General features: G+C 38.9%; 1 protein-coding gene across 3 annotated transcripts in view; it reads left to right on the forward strand.

Moving 5' to 3' along the window:
• spab (space blanket) overlaps positions 1-23,967 on the forward strand; it is an 80,968-nt gene that overhangs the window by 50,546 nt on the left and 6,455 nt on the right. For 2 of the 3 annotated variants that reach the window (XM_090163303.1, XM_090163304.1), the window contains exon 2: positions 17,107-17,257. In XM_090163303.1, coding sequence (XP_090019429.1) covers positions 17,107-17,257 — 151 coding nt within the window. The remainder of the gene's footprint in view (positions 1-17,106; positions 17,258-23,967) is intronic. The other variant, XM_090163305.1, reaches the window with a different exon arrangement.

The following is a 23,967-nucleotide window of genomic DNA, read 5'->3' on the forward strand; positions in this document are numbered from 1 at the left end:
AATGAATGGAATTTTCCACTATAGCTTCAATTTCCATACCTGTAGTTACACTTTTAATATAATTTTTAGTGTTTTTCAAATTAATAACGTTTAATTACGCAAAATATTCATAACCAGTTAATTAAATTTTTATTTGGGCTTATTTTGGCCCAGCCAGTATAACTGACGACAATACGCTAAGAAACCAAACACTGAACGCAGAACTTTAATAATAATAATAATAATATTTATTTTGCAAAAAACTTTGCCGGCAACCACAGAGGCAAAGCCTATACGTGGTGGTTACCGAAGCTTCTAGCTGCCATCTATAGGAGCAACAAACACCAAGAGAACGCAGCTATCCTTTAAACACGCTAACGCAGTGTTGTGTACAACTTTCATTGGGCGAACCTTTACGGTGAACAGCAGGCGCTAAAGCGTCTAACCAATGAAAAATGTACATAAGAAAATGCACTACTTTTGACGGGTTGCGTTCTCCTTGTGTGGGCAGTGCTGCGTTTGTTGCTCCTAGCTGCCATAGTCTTATAACGGCCAACTTGGATGATGCGCTCGTCATCCAAGTTGGCCGTGTCTTATCTATAGTTGTGTGCCATGGTAACTATGGAGCAATTTTTTCCGATTTCCGGCAGGAAGTGGGTAAACGCCATTGACTACGCGCTAGGCAGTGATTTCGAATCTTTGGTACGAGTAAGGTTTTATCCGTAGGCAGGTCTGGTCTGTCTTTCATTCAGTTCGTAGAAATGTTTTCGTAATAATTGAGTAAATAAGTTATCAATCGTGTGGGCGCGTGGGCGAAACTACTCAATTGAGACAACTCGGCAATTCAAACGAAGGCCACGAAGGCCACGCGCTAGTTTTTCTTCATTTCCGGTTGGCTATAGATTTACCGGAAGTCGTTTGGTGGCCCGTTAAGAATTAAGGTAAATGTTCCCCGACGAAAACGAAAAACGAAATCTTTCAGGAAAATTAAGCGCCGTCGAGCTTTCAGAATGGTCCGATAGAGGGAGGTAAAGAGGTAGGAGACTTCCGTGCCGTAACTGGGTGTTTCCTGATCGACGGGGAGTCCCGGGTTTTCGTAGCCGCGAGCGTTCCGCAAATTGGACTCTAACTACCGGAAAGAACTCTTAAGCCTCGGCGCGATTTTTCGTCTTCGGAGGAAAACGCTTTCGGCGGCAGACCACCTATTTCCCGCAGTAATAACTTTTGCGTCGTCTTCCAAGAAAATTGAGATTTGTTTTGTTTCCACCTCTCGATATAGATGGCGAACTATAGTAAGAGACGCGTTATTTCGGGTTCTGGTGGGTGTCGAGTTTCCGCCCGAAACCGCCGAAACCTATTGAAAAGGAATATAAAGTTTATGAACTAAATAGAAAAATCGTCTGCAAACATGGGCTTGGAGTTTCCGCTAACATTCGTAGCTTGCTTGTGGGTGTGGCCTGTGCTTGTTGCCATGGTAACGCGTTTAGGTGGGCCATGGCATTAAAACACCGGATGGTGGTCACGTGATAATTTCGCGTGCGGTGTTTTGCCTCGTGATCTGTCACGTGAAATAAATGTCATGGCGGCTGATTTAAGGAGGGGCGGATTTGGGCATGGTCTTTATGGGCTGCCGCCCAGTGCCCCATCCAATAAAAGAGCTACCTTCACGGTCAAAAATAAATAAAAACCATTTAAATTAAAAGTAAAATTTTTTTTTCGACAAAATGGTGAAAGAGTCGCCACCAGGGGCGTGCCAATGTTTTTACGAGAGCGGGGGTAAAAACCATTTTACAAGCACAGACATATAGGCTGCGTCCGAAAAAATGTCTAGATATAGGGTACAAAACACAAGTGTGTCGCGTGTTTAACCAGCCTGTCAGGTTGACTAAACATGCGACACCGAAACAGTCCGTCCGTGGAAAATAATTATCCTGAGTGAACTACAAATCTGCGCCCCTGTGGTTGGCACGCCCCTGTTCGCCACAGCTAACCCTAACTTGGGTAAGTTGGGGAGGCCCTAAGTTCAAAGTTAACGATCCGCCCCTTTGCTGAGCTACCGCCTATGCCTACGACGCTACGAGCAAGCAACCAATAACTTCCTTGAAAGGGTCTCGGAATAGTTGGAAAATATCGGAACTCATTTCAGCTAGCTCCTCCTCTTCCATCAGGTGACTCGGACATATCTCCTCGCGTCCCAAAACACGTGATTCCGTAGCCCCACCCTCAAAATTCAAACGATTCTGTGTTCCTTTAAGCCTGGTGGCTGCATTGTGAAATTCGTTGATCGTATTCCCATCAAACTTTAAAAAGACAATTTCAGTTCAGCAACTTCAGCTCAAATACACAAATTATCTTCTAAAATACCCGAACGGGTTGCGAAACTAGTAGTCATTAATCAAATAAAAAAAATTATTATAAAAAAAGTTGATTAATTTCTTATTTAGTACTTAATCTTCTAAAAGGTTTTCAACTCGAAAAATTATCGGCTTATTTTTTAATAATAATAATCAGCTAGGCTAATACCCAAGGCACCACCCAGAGTTGCCAACCGTACTATAATTATAGTACATTTCGATAATATTACCTTTCGATTTAACCGTAAAACTATAATTTCAATCGCGTTTTTAGCGATAATTTTACTATAATTCCCATATTTGTGCGATAATTAAAGACATTTTAAAAAGTTCCCTTCTGTTAACTTAAGAACGCCGTTTCCAGTCTGTTATATAACTCTTAGTAGGCTAAGAATAGATATATTATACTCCTTAATTGGAGTGTTTGGTTTGTATTTTCTTAGACTCGCAAATACGGCCGACTAATTAAGCGTGTTGTAGGAACGAAATAGGCCGTGGAACTTGGAAGTGGGTGACACAATAAATATGTGAGTACGGCCAACTATGATCAAGTGCTACCACGGTATAGAGAGTAATCAAAGCTGGCCGTATCTGTGTACTATAATTTTATAGATAATTCGATTATTTTTTAGCTTTGATACTATAATTTCAGTTTTGGGAACTGGCAACGCGAGTCATCTTGCGACTTTTAACGCCAGTTCCGTATTAACCGATGCTCGGGTACCTACGCCATATACGTCCTTTGTGATGAATGGGTCCCTGCTGCCTGCTCTAGGTGGGACACTAGGCTTCATCCTTATGGGTAATGTTGCATCGTTTCTAGCCAAACAAATACTCGCTCACCGTACAAACGGCTATATTAACTTAGCCCGTCGTAAAACAATGTATATTCTTTTAAATGATAAATCTAAAAAGGGAACAATGGAGGTGCTAATCATCGTGGATGATTTCGGTGTTTACTAAAATAAGATAGAAATTTAAATTATTTTGTTTCTGATAATTATATAGTTTCAAATTTGATCAATTGGCCTTTCTTTAAAGTAACATTGGCCTTCTTGTTTAGATGTATCGGGCGCGTCACTCGTGACGTAGAAGTGACGTTTCACTATGATAGCCAATAGACGCTAGCATAAACTCTATTCGTGTCTTATTCAACTTGTTTAGAGTTCCTCGCGCGTCTTGATATTTTAGCGTAAACGGGCTCGAGCGATTTCGCGCGTGCTCCCTGAAATAAAAATGCGCGAGCCTTTTACGCTAAAATATTAAAGGGCGCGTGGAACATTTTAGCAAGTTGATCAAGACACGAATTAAAATTCGACGAGTCGCCCTTTTTATAAAAATCTAAACTTCAAAACTGAACTGAACTCCTACGTATCTCGTGACGAAAGCCATGGGCGGATTAACCCTTTCGGCGCCTTTAGGCACAAAAAAAATTTGGCGCCCCTTGGCATTGGTCAGCTAAGGAAGGGCGTATCGGTTTTTAAGAAATAAATAAATATATTTTAGTTTCCCCAAACCTTTTCGGCGTTATTTTGAGTAGGGGCAAGCAAAGTACATGGACCGTTGTGCGTTATCAGAGTTTTGGCGCCGCTAGAAAAATGGCGCCCTAGGCACGTGCCTACTTTGCCTAATGGTTAATACGCCCCTGACGAAAGCGATACATTAAAACAAGTTCGGCTTATTTCGACTGATTTATATATTACTATCTGGGCTTCTGGCTGCTAGCTAGGAGCAACAAACACAAGGAGAACGCAGCTAGCCTTTAAACGAAGGGTTGTGTACGAATTTCATTGGACGAGCGTCACGAGCCTTTACGCTGAACGTTTTACGGGCGGGGGGGAAGACAATTTCCGAATTTTTTAGCAGGCACTAAAGCGTCTAGCCAATGAAAAATGTACACAAGAGAATGCACGACTTTTGACGGGTTGCGTTCCTCTTGTGTGGGGTGCTGCGTTTGTTGCTCCTAGCTGCTAGTGTCCTTAGAATGTTTAATTGGAAATTAATTTAATATTTCAATTTGGCGAGAACTATTATTATACCTGTCCATAAATGTGTATGGGGAACTTGTAGCTGAGTGGAGGCGTTCCTTTGTGTGTACAGCCTGCACCTACTTCCTCCGTTCACGTTTGCTGGCCAATTTCTGGTACTGGTTTAACACGTCTATTAAATCTACGAAGGGAAACTTATAATAATAGTTAGGAATTCTCGCCACTGGAGGTCAAATAGACGCTTCGATACCTTTAAGGGAATTTCCAAGAAGTAATATTTTCGAAAGCCAGGACCTGCAAGTTACTGTTTATTAAAAGGCGATAGATAAAAATAAATAAATCAGTCAAAATTTATCTAATCTGAAACTATATAAATATCGAAACACAAAAAAAACTTAAATTTCAAATTTTCAAACTAATTTCTGTAATAAAAGACTTTAAGGGTCAAAGTTAAACAGACGAGGGTCAAAATGTTAATTGTGAGCGGATAGTTCGAGTCGGGGTAAAAACGTTTATCCAAAATTTAGGTGGTTTCTTTTCGCCTGTTCTGGGACTAAAAGTGTAATTTTTTTTAACCTAAAATGTTTTATTCGCTTGTACCTTTGGCTATGTCCGCCATGCCGGTATGTTTTTTATCCCCAATTGCAAAAACCATGGGTGACGTATTATCTACGTCATGCTGCCAAGTTCCTATTGCTGGATAATTTTCTGGAACAAAAGCTGTAACCTTTTAAGCTAAATGAAACTATTCGCTTGTTCTGGTGAAGATAATTACTCTACATCGTGAACTATTCATTACGGTCAGAGTCTTTGGGCTACACTTTTAACTCCTCCTCAAAAGGAGGTGTCAAGAGAGTAAACTAATAAAATCGACTACTTATCCACAATTTATCTATTAAAATGGCCACAGGTAACCATTTTGGAAAACAATTTATACCCCGAATCGAACTATTCATCACCGCAGAACCAGAGTAAAATGACGTCATAGGGGTACTCTACTTATCCTACCCCGAAATCCTAGAACAAGCTAAAAGTATCCACCATAAACTCGGTTCAAACCATATTTTCTTAAAGGCTTTAGTTTTTTCTTTTGCCTACTCTGAAACTGCTCCCGCTAGGAGTAAAGTTCTTTGTTCCGTTTCAGATAAAACTAATGTTTTAAAGTCAACCTGCACTGACTCCTATTTTCTCGGTGCATCTCCTTATAGCACCTTCTATAGAAATTAATTCCGTTTTTAAAAGTGCGCTTGATTTAATTTATAGCATCACTGAGGTCACAGATGCTAGTTAATTTGGCGCCGCTTGGCGGGCTCGAATGTAAATAAGATTTAATTCGTGTCGCTAATGTACTCATTTAGACTACAGCAGCGCCAACCGTGTAATAATTATTCCCTGGTAGAAATGTTTCTTTCATACAGATGGGGTAAAAATAGTTTCATCCACTTGTATTTAAAACCATGAGCCCTCTATTTCTTAATGTTTAGTATGTTTTCATCGTACAACGCGACATAACTTGTTCTGGAAATTTGGCTTTTTAATTTCTAGGGTGTAGCCAATCGTTGCCATACGTAATCATGATCTAGGCAATTTGGCGGTTTGAGTAAAATATATTTTGTTTGGCTTTTTCTACGTCATACATTCAAGATTTCGTGTTTTCGGGTCAATTGAAAGTGGAAGTTGGTCTCATAACGTATAAAATAATTAATATTTTAATATGAAATTTTGACAGTGTTGACAACTATAAAATATTAAATATTAATTTTTTGGGTGCAGGTAGACTTTAAAGATTTGTTGGAAATTTTAGACTACGTTTTTCATAAAATTTCCCTCGAACGATTAAACAAGATAACATATACGTATATTTATTCACTTCATGTTCCAGGAAATCCATCCATTTTAAAATTAATTAGGGTAAATACTCTGCTTCTGAACTGTAAAAATGATGATGATTTTAATAAAAAAAATGCAACTCTTCTTACCTCCATTTTCTCAAAACCAAACTTGATCAAAACTCCGTTATTGATCTCGGAGCAAGAGGGAGCCAGAAATTATCTGCGCTCTTTCGGAACCAAGAAAATATAGACCTCGTAGCCTAGATTCGAAAACACATAGCTTTCGGATTGAAGGTTTTGTAACGAAGCGAATAACTACTTCCGGCACGTGACCTCCAAAAATCGGCCGTCATTGTTTGCTGTAATTAGCTACCTGTAGTTGGTTACCATGATAGCTATGGATCTAATTTTACTCTAGTTCCGGCGGGAAGTTGGTAAACGCTGTTGACTACGCGCATGGCGGTGTTTTCGAACTAGGGTACGCGGTTTATATTATCTTTGCTCGGAGTAAAAGGGAACAAGGAATTAGCTGCTCTCTGCCTCGGAGTAAACGGGAACAAGGAATTAGATAATATCTGCCTCGGAGTAAAAGGGAACAAGGAATTAGCTGCTCTCTGCCTCGGAGTAAAATGGAACAAGCATTTAGCTGCTCTCTGCCTCGGAGTAAAAGGGAACAAGGAATTAGCTGTTCTCTGCCTCGGAGTAAAATGGAACAAGCATTTAGCTGCTCTCTGCCTCGGAGTAAACGGGAACAAGCAATTGTCTGCTCTCTGCCTCGGAGTAAAAGGGAACAAGGAATTAGCTGCTCTCTGCCTCGGAGTAAACGGGAACAAGGAATTAGATAATCTCTGCCTCGGAGTAAAAGGGAACAAGGAATTAGCTGCTCTCTGCCTCGGAGTAAACGGGAACAAGGAATTAGATAATATCTGCCTCGGAGTAAAAGGGAACAAGGAATTAGATAATCTCTGCCTCGGAGTAAAAGGGAACAAGGAATTAGCTGCTCTCTGCCTCGGAGTAAAATGGAACAAGCATTTAGCTGCTCTCTGCCTCGGAGTAAAAGGGAACAAGGAATTATCTGCTCTCTGCCTCGGAGTAAAAGGGAACAAGGAATTAGCTGTTCTCTGCCTCGGAGTAAAATGGAACAAGCATTTAGCTGCTATCTGCCTCGGAGTAAACGGGAACAAGGAATTATATAATATCTGCCTCGGAGTAAAAGGGAACAAGGAATTAGCTGCTCTCTGCCTCGGAGTAAAATGGAACAAGCATTTAGCTGCTATCTGCCTCGGAGTAAACGGGAACAAGCAATTGTCTGCTCTCTGCCTCGGAGTAAAAGGGAACAAGGAATTAGCTGCTCTCTGCCTCGGAGTAAACGGGAACAAGGAATTAGATAATATCTGCCTCGGAGTAAAAGGGAACAAGGAATTAGCTGCTCTCTGCCTCGGAGTAAAATCGAACAAGCATTTAGATGCTCTCTGCCTCGGAGTAAACGGGAACAAGGAATTAGATAATCTCTGCCTCGGAGTAAAAGGGAACAAGGAATTAGCTGCTCTCTGCCTCGGAGTAAAATGGAACAAGCATTTAGCTGCTCTCTGCCTCGGAGTAAAAGGGAACAAGGAATTATCTGCTCTCTGCCTCGGAGTAAAAGGGAACAAGGAATTAGCTGTTCTCTGCCTCGGAGTAAAATGGAACAAGCATTTAGCTGCTCTCTGCCTCGGAGTAAACGGGAACAAGCAATTTTCTGCTCTCTGCCTCGGAGTAAAAGGGAACAAGGAATTAGCTGCTCTCTGCCTCGGAGTAAACGGGAACAAGGAATTAGATAATCTCTGCTTCGGAGTAAAAGGGAACAAGGAATTAGCTGCTCTCTGCCTCGGAGTAAAAGGGAACAAGGAATTAGCTGTTCTCTGCCTCGGAGTAAAAGGGAACAAGCATTTAGCTGCTCTCTGCCTCGGAGTAAAAGGGAACAAGGAATTAGCTGTTCTCTGCCTCGGAGTAAAATGGAACAAGCATTTAGCTGCTCTCTGCCTCGGAGTAAACGGGAACAAGCAATTGTCTGCTCTCTGCCTCGGAGTAAAAGGGAACAAGGAATTAGCTGCTCTCTGCCTCGGAGTAAACGGGAACAAGGAATTAGATAATATCTGCCTCGGAGTAAAAGGGAACAAGGAATTAGCTACTCTCTGCCTCGGAGTAAAATCGAACAAGCATTTAGCTGCTCTCTGCCTCGGAGTAAACGGGAACAAGGAATTAGATAATATCTGCCTCGGAGTAAAAGGGAACAAGGAATTAGCTGCTCTCTGCCTCGGAGTAAAATGGAACAAACATTTAGCCGCTCTCTGCCTCGGAGTAAAAGGGAACAAGGAATTATCTGCTCTCTGCCTCGGAGTAAAAGGGTACAAGGAATTAGCTGTTCTCTGCCTCGGAGTAAAATGGAAGGAGCATTTAGCTGCTCTCTGCCTCGGAGTAAACGGGAACAAGCAATTGTCTGCTATCTGCCTCGGAGTAAAAGGGGACAAGGAATTAGCTGCTCTCTGCCTAGGAGTAAAAGGGGACAAGGAATTAGCTGCTCTCTGCCTAGGAGTAAAAGGGGACAAGGAATTAGCTGCTCTCTGCCTAGGAGTAAAAGGGGACAAGGAATTAGCTGCGCTCTGCCTCGGAGTATAAGGGAACAAGAAATTAGCTGCTCTATGCCTTGGAGTAAAAGGGAACAAGGAAATAGCTGTTCTATTCCTTGGAGTAAAGGGGAACAAGGAATTAGATAATCTCTGCCTTGGAGTAAAATGGAACAAGGAATTAGCAGCTCTCTGCCTCGGAGTAAAAGGGAACAAGTAATTAGCTGCTCTCTGCCTCGGAGTAAACGGGAACAAGCAATTGTCTGCTCTCTACCTAGGAGTAAACGGGAACAAAAAATTAGATAATCTCTGCCTCGGAGTAAAAGGGAACAAGGAATTAGCAGCTCTCTGCCTCGGAGTAAAAGGGAACAAGGAATGGTTAAGGAAACCGTTTCTTCGAAGCTTGAGTAACGCACCGAAGATCAACAATCCATAAAAAAAATGCTAAATATGTGACGGTCTTTCAATTGAAAAAATACTGAACCAGCCAATCAAAAGCAGGGTTGCCAAAAATCCAGATTTCTTTGAAACAATCCTAAACCGCTGTCATTTTAACCACATTTATGTACGAAATTGTGGTACATATAGTTTCGTAATCAGAATAGACCTTTCAATAAAACCTGTTCAATGAATATCGAACGCTGTTTAATATTCTGTATTCAACGAAATCGAAATTTATAATTTTAAAAAATAACAAAATAAAGCAAACGATATTTACTAATTTCACAAGTGGGAGTTAAAAAGGAAGATTTTTAGTGTCAAAGTATTAACACCCCCATAATAATTTGAGCGGCCCGAGTTTTGGGGGCCGGGTACGGGCTTGATTAGCTCCTCTCTGCCTAGGAGCAAAGTAACAATCGGTTCTATTCGGGATCTGCTCTAGATGCCCCAAAGCGACACACCACGAATTTCGGAGCACACAGAGCCGTCACATAAGCCCAAAGAAAAACGTCTCTAGCCAAAATAAGCGACTCAGAAAAATGACCTTTTTTGGCGAAATTTCACGGCTCTGAACGTTTTTAAACGAATTGCAATTTTACAGTGAAAGAACTGTTTCCCGAGTAAGCTGAACGGAACTGATAGTCTGGTACTGAATAGTTCAGTTAACAGAAAAATATTTTTGTCGAAAAAATTTGAGTGCAATTTATTACTTGTCTGAAATGATGTGGTAATTGATTGTTGTTTACATTTAGCTCAACTGCTTAGAACCTTCGACTAATTAACTACAAGGACGTTTCGGCCTCCCTAACAAGAGCGCAAAGGCTTATTCGCATCCATCCCTCTAGCTCATTGATTTTGTCTTACCGTACATTTAACGAAAAACTAAGCCAGACCTAAAGAGCCGGTTTTCGGAAGGTTACCAGTGGACAATAATGAAGCAGACGCTTTTAAAACAGGGTTGCCCAGCATTTTTCGATCTAATTAATTTAATTATGGCATTCATTCATTTTCAAGGTAAAATAAATAATTTAGCTTGAAAAATTAATGACAACCCTGCTGTTAAAATGCAAGAAAACACGGTTGTCACACATTTACAATGTTAATAGACGCTTCAATAAAACATCTTCAATGAAATCCGAGAGCCAGGACCTGCAACTTACTGTTTATTTGGGGCTTGTTGAAATAATCGAAACTTTTCACCCGTAAGGTAGGCAATAAGTGTTTCCTTTTAAGCAGGTAGCTTTTTTTGACATTTCTGTTTACAGGTGCAAAGTTTCCATTATTTTAACAAGCACCAAATAAACAGTAAGTTGCGGGTCTGGCTCTCGGATATATTTCTTCTTGGCGATTTCCTTAAAGATGTTTTATTTAGGTGCTTATTAAATTAAGAATAACGAAAATTGCATGGCAGCCTTGTTAAAATAGTGCCTGCTTCACCATCATGGTTGGACATAAGGCACTAGTCACGGCATTTGACTACTAAAATTAATCGAAATCTGGGGGCTCACTAGTCAATTTGACTAGTGAAAAATTTAGATAAATATTCATAAATAATGGAGAATATGGCATATCATAAATTCATCATTCATCAATCCCATTTTATTTGGAAAAAAATTGTGATCGGCCAAAGTCATGTAACTCAAGTGATAATAAATTCATATTTTAATTCAGACGGGTAAAGCAAAATTTTTGTCTGTCCTTATTGATTTTATACTCCCACTAGTCAGTGACTACTAAAATAAATTAAGATAGGAGGCTCACTAGTCAGGCTGACTACTAATAAAATATCCTTATGTCCAGCCCTGTTCCCCATTGCCCACTTACAAGCTTCCAAAAACCGCCGCTTGAGGGCAGTGTTGCCATATTTGGTACAATTGTACTTTTTTGGTACAACTTCAAATTCTGAGTACCAAGGCACAGTTTCGGATATTTAAGGGGATTTTGGTACGTTTTAAGATTTGGTAATTTTTAAATTGGTGGTTCTTCTAAAACCGTAAAATTATGAGAAAAACGACTTTTAAGAAGCTCCTCACTAGATTAGATTTAAAATAATATACAAAATTAGGCTTTTGAGACTGACATGTTCAAAGTCACAAAAATTTGGTTGTACCACATTTCAATTTAAATTTGAAACATTTCTGAGAAAAATAAAGTTAAGCGCCATCTATTAAAACTTGTTAGTATTCAAAATATACAGAAATAGGTGGGGCCCTGTTTTTTATAGCAAAAGTACATAAAGTACTTTTCCGTATTCTATAAAGGTACATCCAGAAAATACCTATTGGCAACACTGCTTGAGGGAAATACGAATAACTGAAATTTCTCCGCGAAAATGAAGGTGCTAAAGCTTGGCTCGGATTCGAATAGCCAATTAATTAAGGGCACCTAAATACTAACTCGACCACTTAGTACATCGCCCAAATTGCAACTACAGTCGTAGCTCAAAAGGCCTAATTAATATAGTTGAATTAGGTCTTGGAATAGAAAAAGAAACGTTTATTCCAACGACTAGGCCTTGGTCCTAACTCAATATGCTTTTTCTTCTCGGAAGTTCTTCCATAAAAAACGACAACCGTTCCTATTCGCGCGCGTTCGCTAATAACGTTTTCCGTCGAAAGAGTTCTCTAGGTAGCCTATCTTAATTCTCTCTGAGGAAGTAGAGGCTTCAATGAAGCGAGCCGCGCAACATCAATGGGCCAACGCGAAAAAAGGGGACGCTAAATCTGAAGGTAGAGAGACCGAGGCCTAAAGCCCACGCTAAAAAACTTACAAAATAGATTTAGACACGACAGGTTCCGAGGTTCTATATACCGAGCGTCATATACATTCATGGCATGGTCGTAAAAAGTAATTTTATATCCCAGAGTTAAAATCAAACGTGGTTTCTACAATACGCTTTAGGATAACCTTGCGTGGGACTATCCTCCTTGCATATACTATGATAGCGACCTCTAGGGATTCCTCCACTATTTTTTTTATGTTGCGGTTTTTTCCCGACAGTGGCCAAGTTTTCACTGACATAATTATATTTTCAATAAATAAGCTATTTTTATAACCATCATCGCAAAAGGTCCGAGGTAATTTTTTCGGTGATGCAGGGAAAGCATACCAATTCCAAGGTTTTAAAATGGATTTTGAAATTTTAAACGACGAGTTAAGATTTTATGTTGTACTCTTAGAACCGATATCTGGATTTTAGGTCGATTTCTTGCCCTCATTTTGATATTTGAACTTCAAACTATATAGTATTATTTTGGGCTTTGGCGCGAATTTAAAATTTTAAAACAAGTTTTAGAATTTTTAAACTTTAATTTTTTAGATTTATTACCCTGAGTTTCCGATTTTGCGGCTTATTTTAAGTTGAATTTAGCAGAATTAGATTAGAGGAAGTTATCATAGAGCCTGGTGGAAATTTATAGAAACACGAGAAAATGGCAGCCGATATAATCGCTGAAACGTCTTTGCTATCTATTATGGATATTAACAGCTTAGAAAGTGTGACAGATGCATCTAGGAAAATGAATTTCCAACCTCCTAGGATGCATCAACTCAATATAGTTAGTATTTAATTAGCAAATCTAAAACGAAAAATAAGTCTGTAGCATGTAATTTCGATAAAAAATTGGCAAATAATAACCAAAAAACGGCAAAGAATACTAAGCTAACAAATTTACCAATGTTGACATCAAAACGAAGAGTTAATCCACCCTTACAGAATCAGTGGTAGTTGGGACATTAGTGATATTTCAAAGATGATCAATTTCAATTATCATGTAGAATTAAATTATGAAGTAAATTTGTATTGAGGAATTTTGGCATTAAAGATAAATAAAAAGTCTATAGAATATTGAAGCATATGTTTTAAATATCGCAGTTCTTGACTGAACAAATAAACTTACATCTATTTTAAATATATTAGTAGCTTAGGTAAATAGGTGTCATCCCAGTCCCACCCTTCCATGCCTAACAACACTTCATATCTAAGCCTTGTAAAACCTTTCTCCATGGTAAAACGTACGATATAGCAGACGTTATTTTAATTTCGTTAGCTCACGTTAAAGTGAGAGCGCCAGTAGCAGAAGCTGTTGCTTTAACGGCATCAGCCTATTCACGCGCCAGAAAAGACCCGGTGTCGCCCCTCTTTTTGTCAGCCGCCATTCTGGCGTTCAAGTTGTCTTTCAACACGACTACCTTTTTCAGACGCAAAAATGAAAATTAACAAATAAGTCCGTGGGAATTGATTTAAATTAAATTAAAGTCAATGTATCTATATCTCTCTAAAGAACGAAACTAGGTGGCGTAACGGCGCTAGCTTCTCCGAGGTAGGGCCTCTGATCTAGCGTCTGCTACAGACAAATTATAAAGTCATAAGAACGTTTTTTCTTAAATAAACTTATCCAAATATAAGCAAACGATGCAAAAATTATATTATAATGCAAGTATCATTATTAATAAAGTCAATTTTACGAATAACAATGAGGAAAAACTTAAAGCTTCTGCTTTAGCCGCTACCCGTCTAGGTTTCAATGGCGAGCCAAAGGGGGCGTAGCGATAGTTTTCAGTCGCGAATTGATTATAAAGTGTTTGGAAAATTGAGACTAGTAAATACCCTTTTTAGTTTACGTAATTCCACGTAACGGCCAACGCGAGAAACTCATAAATTGCGAGATTTTCGTCTGTTAAGCAGACGCTGTGTGTTTTCTAATGTTACTAAAATCTTGCAGTTTATGAGCTTATCGAGTTTTAAACTGAAAAGGCTAATACTTCTTTCCATAAAATCCTCCTCGGCTGACAACAGCTTTGGCAGTATAATGAAAAACTGATTTTAAGTCCTGTCGTGGTAGAAAAACCTCTATATTGGACTTTGACGGGTAGTTTATTTAAATATATATTGTCGGGGCATCGACTTACTTTCAAATCCCCATTTCACACTCGGCCAAATCTGCACATCGGGTATAGTGTATGATATAAGTTTTCTCCAAGTTTACGCAATGAGTAATTAGTAGAATTTTCTTGGACTACGTTCAGAGTTAAAGCAACTGTCGGCTCTATCATTTCCACCTGTATTATGAAAAGGCCCCTGTTATTAGAGATAGCCATGAATCTATCCAAATCTTCGAAAAAAATGACTTTCGTGGAGAGCGTGGAGAGCGTGGAGCCATCTATTAATGGGAACGGAAGCTAAAATTTAAAATAGCGAAACAATAACGTCGTCAGAGAGCCATTATAGAGTATTATATTTAGACCACTTTTACTCTGCTTAGTTAACTTTAACCTAAATTAAATATCCCATATAAAATATATTGTAAACAATTTCTATAATTGAAGTTATTGACAAATCTACAAACGAGACAATCAACGCGAAGCATACTTTTATGTCCCGCCTTTTGAGTCAAAATGTAGCTTCAGCATCTTGTTTTGATTTCGACGCTAGCGACATCTGTTGATAAAAGAGCTACTTCACCTAGAGCCGACACTTGCTTTAGCCTGCGAGAATTTGAAGCACGCATCAGAATTTTGCAGAACGCGGTAACAAACAATCAACAGCGTTCCTAGCGGAGAAAAAAACATGAAATTCGTTGAATCCACCATCGAAGGCTTTAGTTTCTACTCTCCAAAAGGGGAAACATCGAAGTAGTTTATTAGCAAGATGAAAAACATTTTATGTTATAGACACGCGCGTTCTTAATACCCAATCATCTTCTTTGTTGACGCCAAGAGAGATGTAACGGAAGCAAAGAGTGTTTACACTATAACCTTGCGTAAAAAATGCTCTTTTTACATTCCCTAGCTTGACCTAATTCCAGCACCGTAACCAGGATTTGATTTCAGGGGGGGGCACGCAATGGAAACAAATAATAAAAAAAAAAATTGTACATACAACCATACGTTTCAGGTTACGAGCGCCCCCCCCCCCCCTGGTTACGGCCCTGCCTAATTCCCTAGGTTAAATTTAAAAAAAGGCTTCCTATTATTGGAAAGTCTGTTCTTAGTTGAACAAAATTAAAGATCTATTCAAGAGACAATATTTTATCCAACCCAAATTTCGTAATACACGTTTTCCATTCCACTAAACGATTCCACGATTTGAACGGCAGATAATTGTTATTCTTACAAAATGTCAGCAAAATAAATAAGTGTTATATCCATATTGCCATCTAGGATCAACAAACACATGCTCCTAGTTGCCATTAATTTTGTTCACTCGAAAACAAAAAAAAACATTATTGTCTTTAGTATGAACAAGAATGTATTTATTTATACTCAGGGAGAATGAATATGCCGAGATTATTTTTTGCGTTTCTCCAATTCCACCCGTTGGGGCCCCCGGTATGCTCCTCCGCTTTAATAAAATCAAATAATACTGCAATCTCATTGGTTCTTAATAATTACGTTTTTCGACGCGATTAACGATGCTGCGAGGACGCAAAAAAAATAAGATTGCTTCCTTCCCCTCCTCCCTTAGTGTGACGGGGTTAGGGCCTCAACGTGTCCGTCGATAGTCGCACATATCCATTCTCCCTGAGTATAAATAAATACATTCTTGGTATGAATATTATCATAAGCGTATAATAAGATCCCCATGAGCGCCGCAAAGGTCTAGGCCAAATTTGTGACTATCTCATACCCGTTATTAAGAGGTAGCATAAGTGTATAATATTTTTACATAAGTGTGACGCTTCCTTTTCTTGACATGCAAAGGTTTTACTGAGAGCTATTCACAAGACTGAATTACGTTTTGTGTCCGCTTGCTAACGCGTCACACGTAGCCTTGGACAGCACCTCGCTAGGGGGAGATTTTCTTCTTGTGATGACGTCACTCCGTTATATACTAGCTATCAGTAAAATATTCGCCAAAGTGACAAACTTACAGAATAATACTATAGACTTATGGAGGTAGGTATTCAAAATCTGCACCTCCTAGTGGCTACGTCCGCAACTATGCATTTCGGGAAATGCATTATGAATGCACACAAGCCGAGCGCGAACTTTTTTAAACTTAGAACCACGCTGGAAAAATCTCCGCCGCGAGCCATGGCCGCGAGCCCCTAGCACCGTAGCCAAGGCTTATTCGCAGTTTTATCGCTTTAAAATTTAAAATTAACACTTGTCTTTGCAAAATGATTCACCAGAATCTAAAACTGGTTATTAGAAATAAGAGTTGTGTTTCTGAAGGTATTTATTTTTCAAATTTGAGATTTAGACGCGTTTTGCGTGGCATTTTTCAACCCGAGCGTGGCTGCTCTACCAAGTAAGAGAATATTTTAGATGTAGAAATTTGGAAAAAGAAGATGTCGCTACTGCCCTATCGTCGTACGTTAATTTTCTGCTCGCATGGACAATGCCGTAAACATGGGGCTCAATGCTTGACCTTTACTTATGCGGACCTTATGATAGGCTTATGATATTATTAAATTAAAATTAAGTATTTAGAACTAAGCCTTGGTCGTTAAAACCATGGTTTAGAAACGTTTCCCAAAACAAAATAGACCCAACAAAATATGTAAATTTCCCTAAATTGGAAGCACTGCTCCGTCTCGTATATCAACTCTATTCCGCAATCAAGTATTGGCAAAAATTTTAGTTCGTGTGCGCAAGACGTACGATTGTAATTTACAAAAATACACGGAACTATTTCATTGCTTAAGGTTCCAAAGATACGCTAAAATCCATTCCGGTAATTTGGCTGGGCGTAGCACTATTTGCCAACGTTAAAACCCCTGGAGCCTAGACTTTTGAAATATTAACAACTTCAGCATAAACGAAAAGTACCGTTTCATTCCTAACCAAATAAATCAGACGAAAATTTACATACAGCAATAGATGATTTTTTTTTTGGAAAGGGGCTCTGCAGGGCATAATATTTTATGGTAATTTATATTCTTCTCTTTTTTTGTTGTAACAGAATGAGAAGAAGAAGAGCGGAGAGGAAGTGCTGGGGTCCTTGCTGGGCGCCGAGGACGCCAAAGCGAGCGAAGGCTGCTTCGGCAGGACGTGCGTCCACTCGGACCAGTGCTGCAAAGGCTCAGTTTGCGTGGACATGGATAACAGTAAGCGTGCGTACTTCGAGCCTTCAACCCGCCCATCCCTGGCCGGGCCATTAGTTCGTGGGGCTGGACACACCCGCGTAAAGAAATAAACTATATCCTACTTTATTTATTGCCCCGATTTTCTAGCGACGGATTTAAGGGCAGAATAGAGAGAATTACGGCCAAATCTTTGCCAAAATCCAAGTCATTTCGAGAAGTTCTGGAAAACGTATAATTAGACATAAAGCGACGTAGCGGCCAACACGAGAAGCTCATAAATACTTAGATTTTCGTCTGCTACGCTGAGTTTTTCTGATTTGTAGTCTACTTAGCAGACGAAAATCTACCCTTTTATGAACTTCTCACGTTTCACGCTACGCGTTAAGTATAGAGTAATGGCACTCCGTAGCTTTGACCATGGTCGCCATTTTGGTCGCGACTTTTTATCTATAGGAAAAAGCATGGGTGTCGTGCCGTGACGTCACACTGCCATTACTCTATACCACAAAAGTATTTTCTTAAATGAAACCTTGTTGACGGGATAAGACGTAAAATACGTCACTTCCCACTCATTTATAGATGGGAAACGGAAGTGAGTGAAGCGGATATTGACGATCATTCATCGCGTGATCACGTGATTTAGTTTCCTTGGTAACGTTTTCAATAGCACTAGGAATATGAGAGCAACGCTAAAATCATATCAACATAGAAATAAGTATAAACATAAGTAACATAATAAACACAAGTATGACACTTCAATTCTCACAACACTAAGTTCTTTAGTGATAGTCTGTTTCGCCAATGACCACATAAATCAGTATGTGGCTAAGGACTGAAAAAACAATTGACTATTGAATTAACGATTATATTTTAGTTAGTTATTTTCAAATTTGAGCCATCAAACTAATTTGGCAGTAATTTCAACAGTGAAGAGATATGCGGTGCGTTTCCGGTTACGCAATCACTCTACGACAGACTATCATTAATAGAAAACGTTCAATGTCATACTTATGATATTAATTTACTTATGGTATAAATATATTTTGGCTGTAGTCAATTAAATTTAAATAGGTAAAAAAAATGCAAGCCAGCCTTCGAAGGGGCGGAATGATTAATTATACAAGATTAATAGACTGATAATTAGTCTTTTTAATTAATTAAATAATTAATTATTTATGCTAAATCCCAAACCTAAGATCTGTATAGAGTGTTGTCGTCTGAAACCCTGCGACGTCACCATTGTAATTTGCCTATTGATAAGAAACGGTAACTGGCATGGCGGCCACTGTTAACACTACAGCTGTGACGTTACAAGTTTTCAAAATCGTATCAGACGACAACACTCTAAACTTAATTTTTCCTCACATTTTCTAGTTCCATTACGTAACCATGAAGATTATTTTCTGGGGTCTCAGACTAGTAAACAACCTACTCCACTAGATGGCATACCTAACACAAGGAGGATTAAGGGAAGGGGAGCTGTATTGAGGCGCCTCTTATGGCTGCATCCGTAGTCAGAGAGCGTGAGACGACCAGTGGGTGGGAGCGGGACGAAAATGTATGTAAAATACCGGCTCGCGTTCCTGTTTTGAGCGCCCTCTAGTTAAAAAAAATTGTTGAAAGTTATTTCGGTTTTTATTTTGAGAATTCGGCTGCTTTGGTGTTTGTTTTTCTAATGCCGTAAATTAGTAAACAATTTGCAAAACTCAAAATATTTTTTTATATGGAAAATGCTCTTACTTTAGTTATATGATATTAATCTTCGCGTGATAAAAAAATTCGAATTTTATTTACTAAGTAAATCTAGTCGACATACATTTTTAGCGTATTCACGACGAAACACCGAAGCAGCAAAATTCTCAACATAAAATCCGAAATAACTTTCAACAATTGTTTTGAACTAGAGGGCGCTCAAAACAGGAACGCGATCCGGTATTTTACATACGTTTTCCTCCCGCTCCCACCCACTGGGCGTCTCACGCTCTCTGACTACGGATGCAGCCATAAGAGGAGCCTCAATACAACTCCCCTTCCCTTAATCCTCCTTGCCTAACACAAAACGTATTTGAGCTACATCCTTTAGCCCAAGGTTCCTAGAAAAAAGCTACGCTTAAAATTGCTTTAGCCAATGGACAAAGCATCTAAGGGAACCATTGAGTTGAGAATATTAATCTAGAGATCCAATCAAATCTGCTCCCCGCGAAACAAGTTTTTGAAAATTAAGAATGTGCCGTCTCCTCTAAATTTTCTAAAATGACGAGAAAACGTTATCATATGACCCGTGGCGCCATCCATTATTTTTGAAATAAAAATCTTTTAGCCGGAAAACGCGTCTTAGTTGAACGAACCATTGAGAGATAGACGGCGCCACGGGTAGAATGATAAAGTTTATCTTGTCATTTGTGAGCAAACGGCAGTATTCTTATTTTTTAAAAACTTGTTTCGCGAAATACTGAAATCCGACGTTTTGATTGGACCTCTAGATTAATATTCCCAACTCAATGAAGGGAACTCAATATTCCCGATATTTTGACCTCAGCCGCTTTGAAGCGCCTATAAAATTCTGTTCAACTATCATCGAGGGGCTGATCACTCCGCGTAATCGGTGTACAGAGCCGTACCTTTGACTGTACTAATGGGATTACGCGTAATCTTTGAAGTCCCTGCCTTTGGCAGTGGTAATCTAAGCGTAATCCGGTGTACAGATTTTCTAAGAGTGGTTAGCCCCTCGACTATCATACGAGCAGTTCCGTAACTAGGGCGGTGCCAGCGGTGCCAAGGCACAGGGCGCAGACCCTGGAGGGGCGCAGAAATGACCAGACCAGGTAAGATTAGAACATTTTTCAAGGGCACAATTATAGAAGCTCGCACCGGGTGCATAAAAGGCTAGTTACGGCACTGCATACGATAATCTTATAGCCTGGGCTTATGTGCTAAAGTTAGGTTAGGCTTAGTTCACTAAATGTTTTAAGTTTAGAAATGAAATGCATGCCAGGGAATTTTATTAAAAAACCGGAGCCATATGCGGGTTACTGGTTTAACACAATGGTTAATTACCATTACTTAAACTTTCAAAGAACCAATAATTTACGTCACTTCATATGAACAAGGTTTCATTTAAGAAAATACCTTTATATTACTTATAGACAGAGCTAGACTGCTTCTCGTAAGATGTGTTTTATATTCTTCTGGTTTTACACATTTCTAAAAGCTGACAAAGAATTTTCAATGGTTTAGTTTAACCTTGGATAAATAATAGTAGTTCCTACCTGGATATATCACACTTTGCTAAGTGTTTGTTACGGGTTCTGCCTTGTAGAAGTCTACGTGTTACGGGAGTTTCCGAAACTCTCCGTTAACTTTGCCGAAGCGGCGCTGTTGTCGCAAAAGCCATTTGCTTGTCAGGTTTTTTTTTTCAAGTGATATATCCAAGTAGGAACTACTATTATTTATCCAAGGTTTAACACAGAGCCCCCTAGTGTCTAAATATACCCAAATATCACAAATTACGTGAACGACCTCGCAACGAAGCTTGACGGGTGGCTTAACCTGTATATTTTTATGAAGTAATGGATAATTTCGGTTCCGGTATAAAACTCCTTTGTAAGGTGGCGGAGTGGTTAGCACTTTCGCTGCGTGGAAAGAGGATCTGGGTTCGACCCCAGCTTCTGCCACTCCGTCCGCGCTGAGTTTGCAAGTCCTCTCCCCCCTGGTTAAAGGGGTTTTCAATCGAGTTCTTCAGTTTCCCTTTTCCATAAAAACTTGTAGAGGTTAACGGTAATAGTGAGTGTAGGGAGCTGTTGGCTCGCGTGGCATGAAGGGCTTGCCACCACCCTCCTACGCATCGTAACCCGGCCACCTGAATTAATGGCTTTAAAAGTCGCTTGATGACTTAGGCCTAAATTGGTGCCTTGGGTATTAGCCTAGTTGATTACTATTATTTCCCCTGTCACATTTAGTGACACGATTTCACAACCCAACCACTACCCCGTGCTGCATTATGTAATTTGTGAACGGCTTTCACAAAATATATTACTCACATTGATAGTTCCCACTAAAATGATTTTATATTTTCAATTTTATAACGAATGACGGTTACCCGAGGCCTAAACAAGTAGGCTTAACTCTAAGCCTACAAAGGAATTGCTCGAGAAATGATCAAACTACGATCATTAGTGATATATAACGATCTAGAACAGATACAAAAAGTAAAAAACAAGGTTTTGTTAGACGGTCTTAAGCCTAAACAATCCCCGAGGAGCTTAAAGAGTATTGGACAAGTCGTGCCACCAAGAAAGCATTACGTTTCGGTAGACCCTTAAAATCCGTCAATAAATAGGCTCCAATAACAAAATGAAACTCTCTTGTGGAACCGTTCGTAATCTCGGCGTGGATAAATTCCTAATTACACTCCTCTTTTAATTAGTGCCAACAAATTTAAGAAAGTTTAATTGGGGAAGGAATAATTATTAAAATAAATATACGTCTCTTAGTGAGGCGACGAGGTCAAACGAAAGTTCGCTAAGAGGGAAAAATTTAAATGGAGAAATATTTAAATGAGACTGCGTTCGTTTTTCGTTAGGAGGCGCCACTTAGGCGTCATCAGTCAGTTAAAACGCTCCGCTCCGCTGGATCGCAATTAACAGACTTTTTTTGTAGCGGGAGTAATTGAACCGAAGTAATCACAAACACTTTCCCTGCGCGTTGTCGTCCAGTACATTTAAAAGCGCCACCTGGTTTCCAAATTGAACAAGAGGTTCCTTGGAATAGGTGTTTTCGTAAATCCGGCGCTTCACTTTTATTTTACTGTTGGGAGTACTGCCAACCGAGGCATTTTTTAGTTGGCCGTAATAGCCGTTTTTTTTTCGGTTTCGTCTAAAGTGTCGCCTGCTAAAGTTTATGTTTTTTTACTTAGACCGTTTCGATCGTTTTACCATCTTTTTAGTTTAAATTGTTATTTAATAAACTAGAAAATTATTAGTTAAACATTTGAAACTTATTTTGAAAGTTTCAAGATAAGATAAATTGCTTTTCTTGTATATCTAAAGGTATGTACCATATGCAAACTTTTGATAGTGCCATTATTTCCGATAGGCCTTGTCCTACGTAAAGAAAACCTTAAAACTACACGACAAAAAATATAAAATATATTAAAACATACCTAGGAATATTTTCATTTATGGAGTCCATAACCCACCCAACACCTTGCCAACATATAAAATAAATACTCAAATACTAAATAGGACAAAAATTGTTATTTTCTCAAAGGCCGCTGCTGTTTCACTATCACCCAGCAGGGCATGAAATAAGCACAGGACACTGGGCATTGTCCGATAAATTTTGCGTATGTCCGATAACTTTTTCAAAATCTAAGGGGGTCATTGGACATTTGTCCGATAACTTTTTCAATAAACTGGGAATGTTTTTTTCTACAAAATAAAAAAATTTAAAATTATTGGACGATGTCCGATAAAATTTTTAAAATGAGGTGGGATCACTGGACAAATGTCCGATAACTTTAATTTCTTATTTCCTGCCCTGTCACCCAGTGTACCTGAAGCAGACGCCAAATTCGAACAAAAAAACGCATAACTAGTTTCTATGACGTTTTTGTGACGTCGACCCCAACAGTAAAACAAGTTCGTTGGTGGGGATAACAATTTGCTTATTCAGCTATTGACTGAATAGGATAAACTGAAAAATTGTTGAAATTAACCTAGGCATAAGTAGTAATATCATAAGGAGGATGTGATGTTTTTCGACAATATAAGTTCACTACATACACTATTTTCCTATTTTTTCCTATTATTGTGGAATTGTTCGAGCCTCACCTGTTGCAGTTATGTTTTTTTATATCAAAATCTACAAATTTAGAAAGAATTTCAGAAATATTAGAAACCAGTTATTAAAACAAATTCCCTTTAAAAACCAGGGATTTTTACTTCGAAAGTACTTGAAACCAGTATTTTCCTGTAATTTTAGCGCAATTTGTCCTATATTTTCCGTTATTTTGCAAAAAATATCTCCTGTAAAATCCTATAATCCGACTACAAATTTCCTATTTTTCCTATAAGATTTTTTAAAGTTTTATTTAAATTAATTTTTATCTCATTTTCGGCTGAACATTCCAACAGAAAGTGAACGTATTGGTCACTTAATGTGCGACTTTCAAATTAAAACTACGTGTATAGTTTATGAATAGGATCGAAGAATGAATTCATCAGGTACCAAGTGCCTAAGAATATGAAACTGCAGAGATTCTAAACCTCACATACTTTGTAGTGAAAGTTCAAAATATTTTCAATATTTTCAACCAGTCAGTCGCCATCTATGTTTCCATTTTCGGATTAAAAAGCAGACGATGTTACGCTAGGTTAATGCTAAACTCACATATTGTTAGGTAATTTAATAAAAACTTAAAATTAACCAGTTAAACGTATTAGAGGCTTTATGTAGCAAATTTTCGCCTCAAACGAGCACGATAATTAATCTGCGCCAGTGATGTACACTGCTCCTCTCATCGTGAGCGCTTTTGTTATTATGAGCGAAATTGAGCGGCAAAATTTTTTTTTAAAAGACCGCGAAACGAAAACGAGAGGAGCGCCAATTTCAGCGAAAAAAAAATTAAAGAGAGGAGCGCCTATTTTACCGCTCTGAATAGAGCGAAAAGAGAGGAGCGCTTATTTTACCACTCTAAAAAGAACAAAATGAGAGGAGAGCTTATATTACCGCTCAAA

Source organism: Leiobunum rupestre, chromosome 11 (genome assembly GCF_980474605.1).
Source record: "Leiobunum rupestre chromosome 11, qqLeiRupe1.1.hap1, whole genome shotgun sequence".
NCBI classification, from domain to species: Eukaryota; Metazoa; Arthropoda; class Arachnida; order Opiliones; family Sclerosomatidae; genus Leiobunum; species Leiobunum rupestre.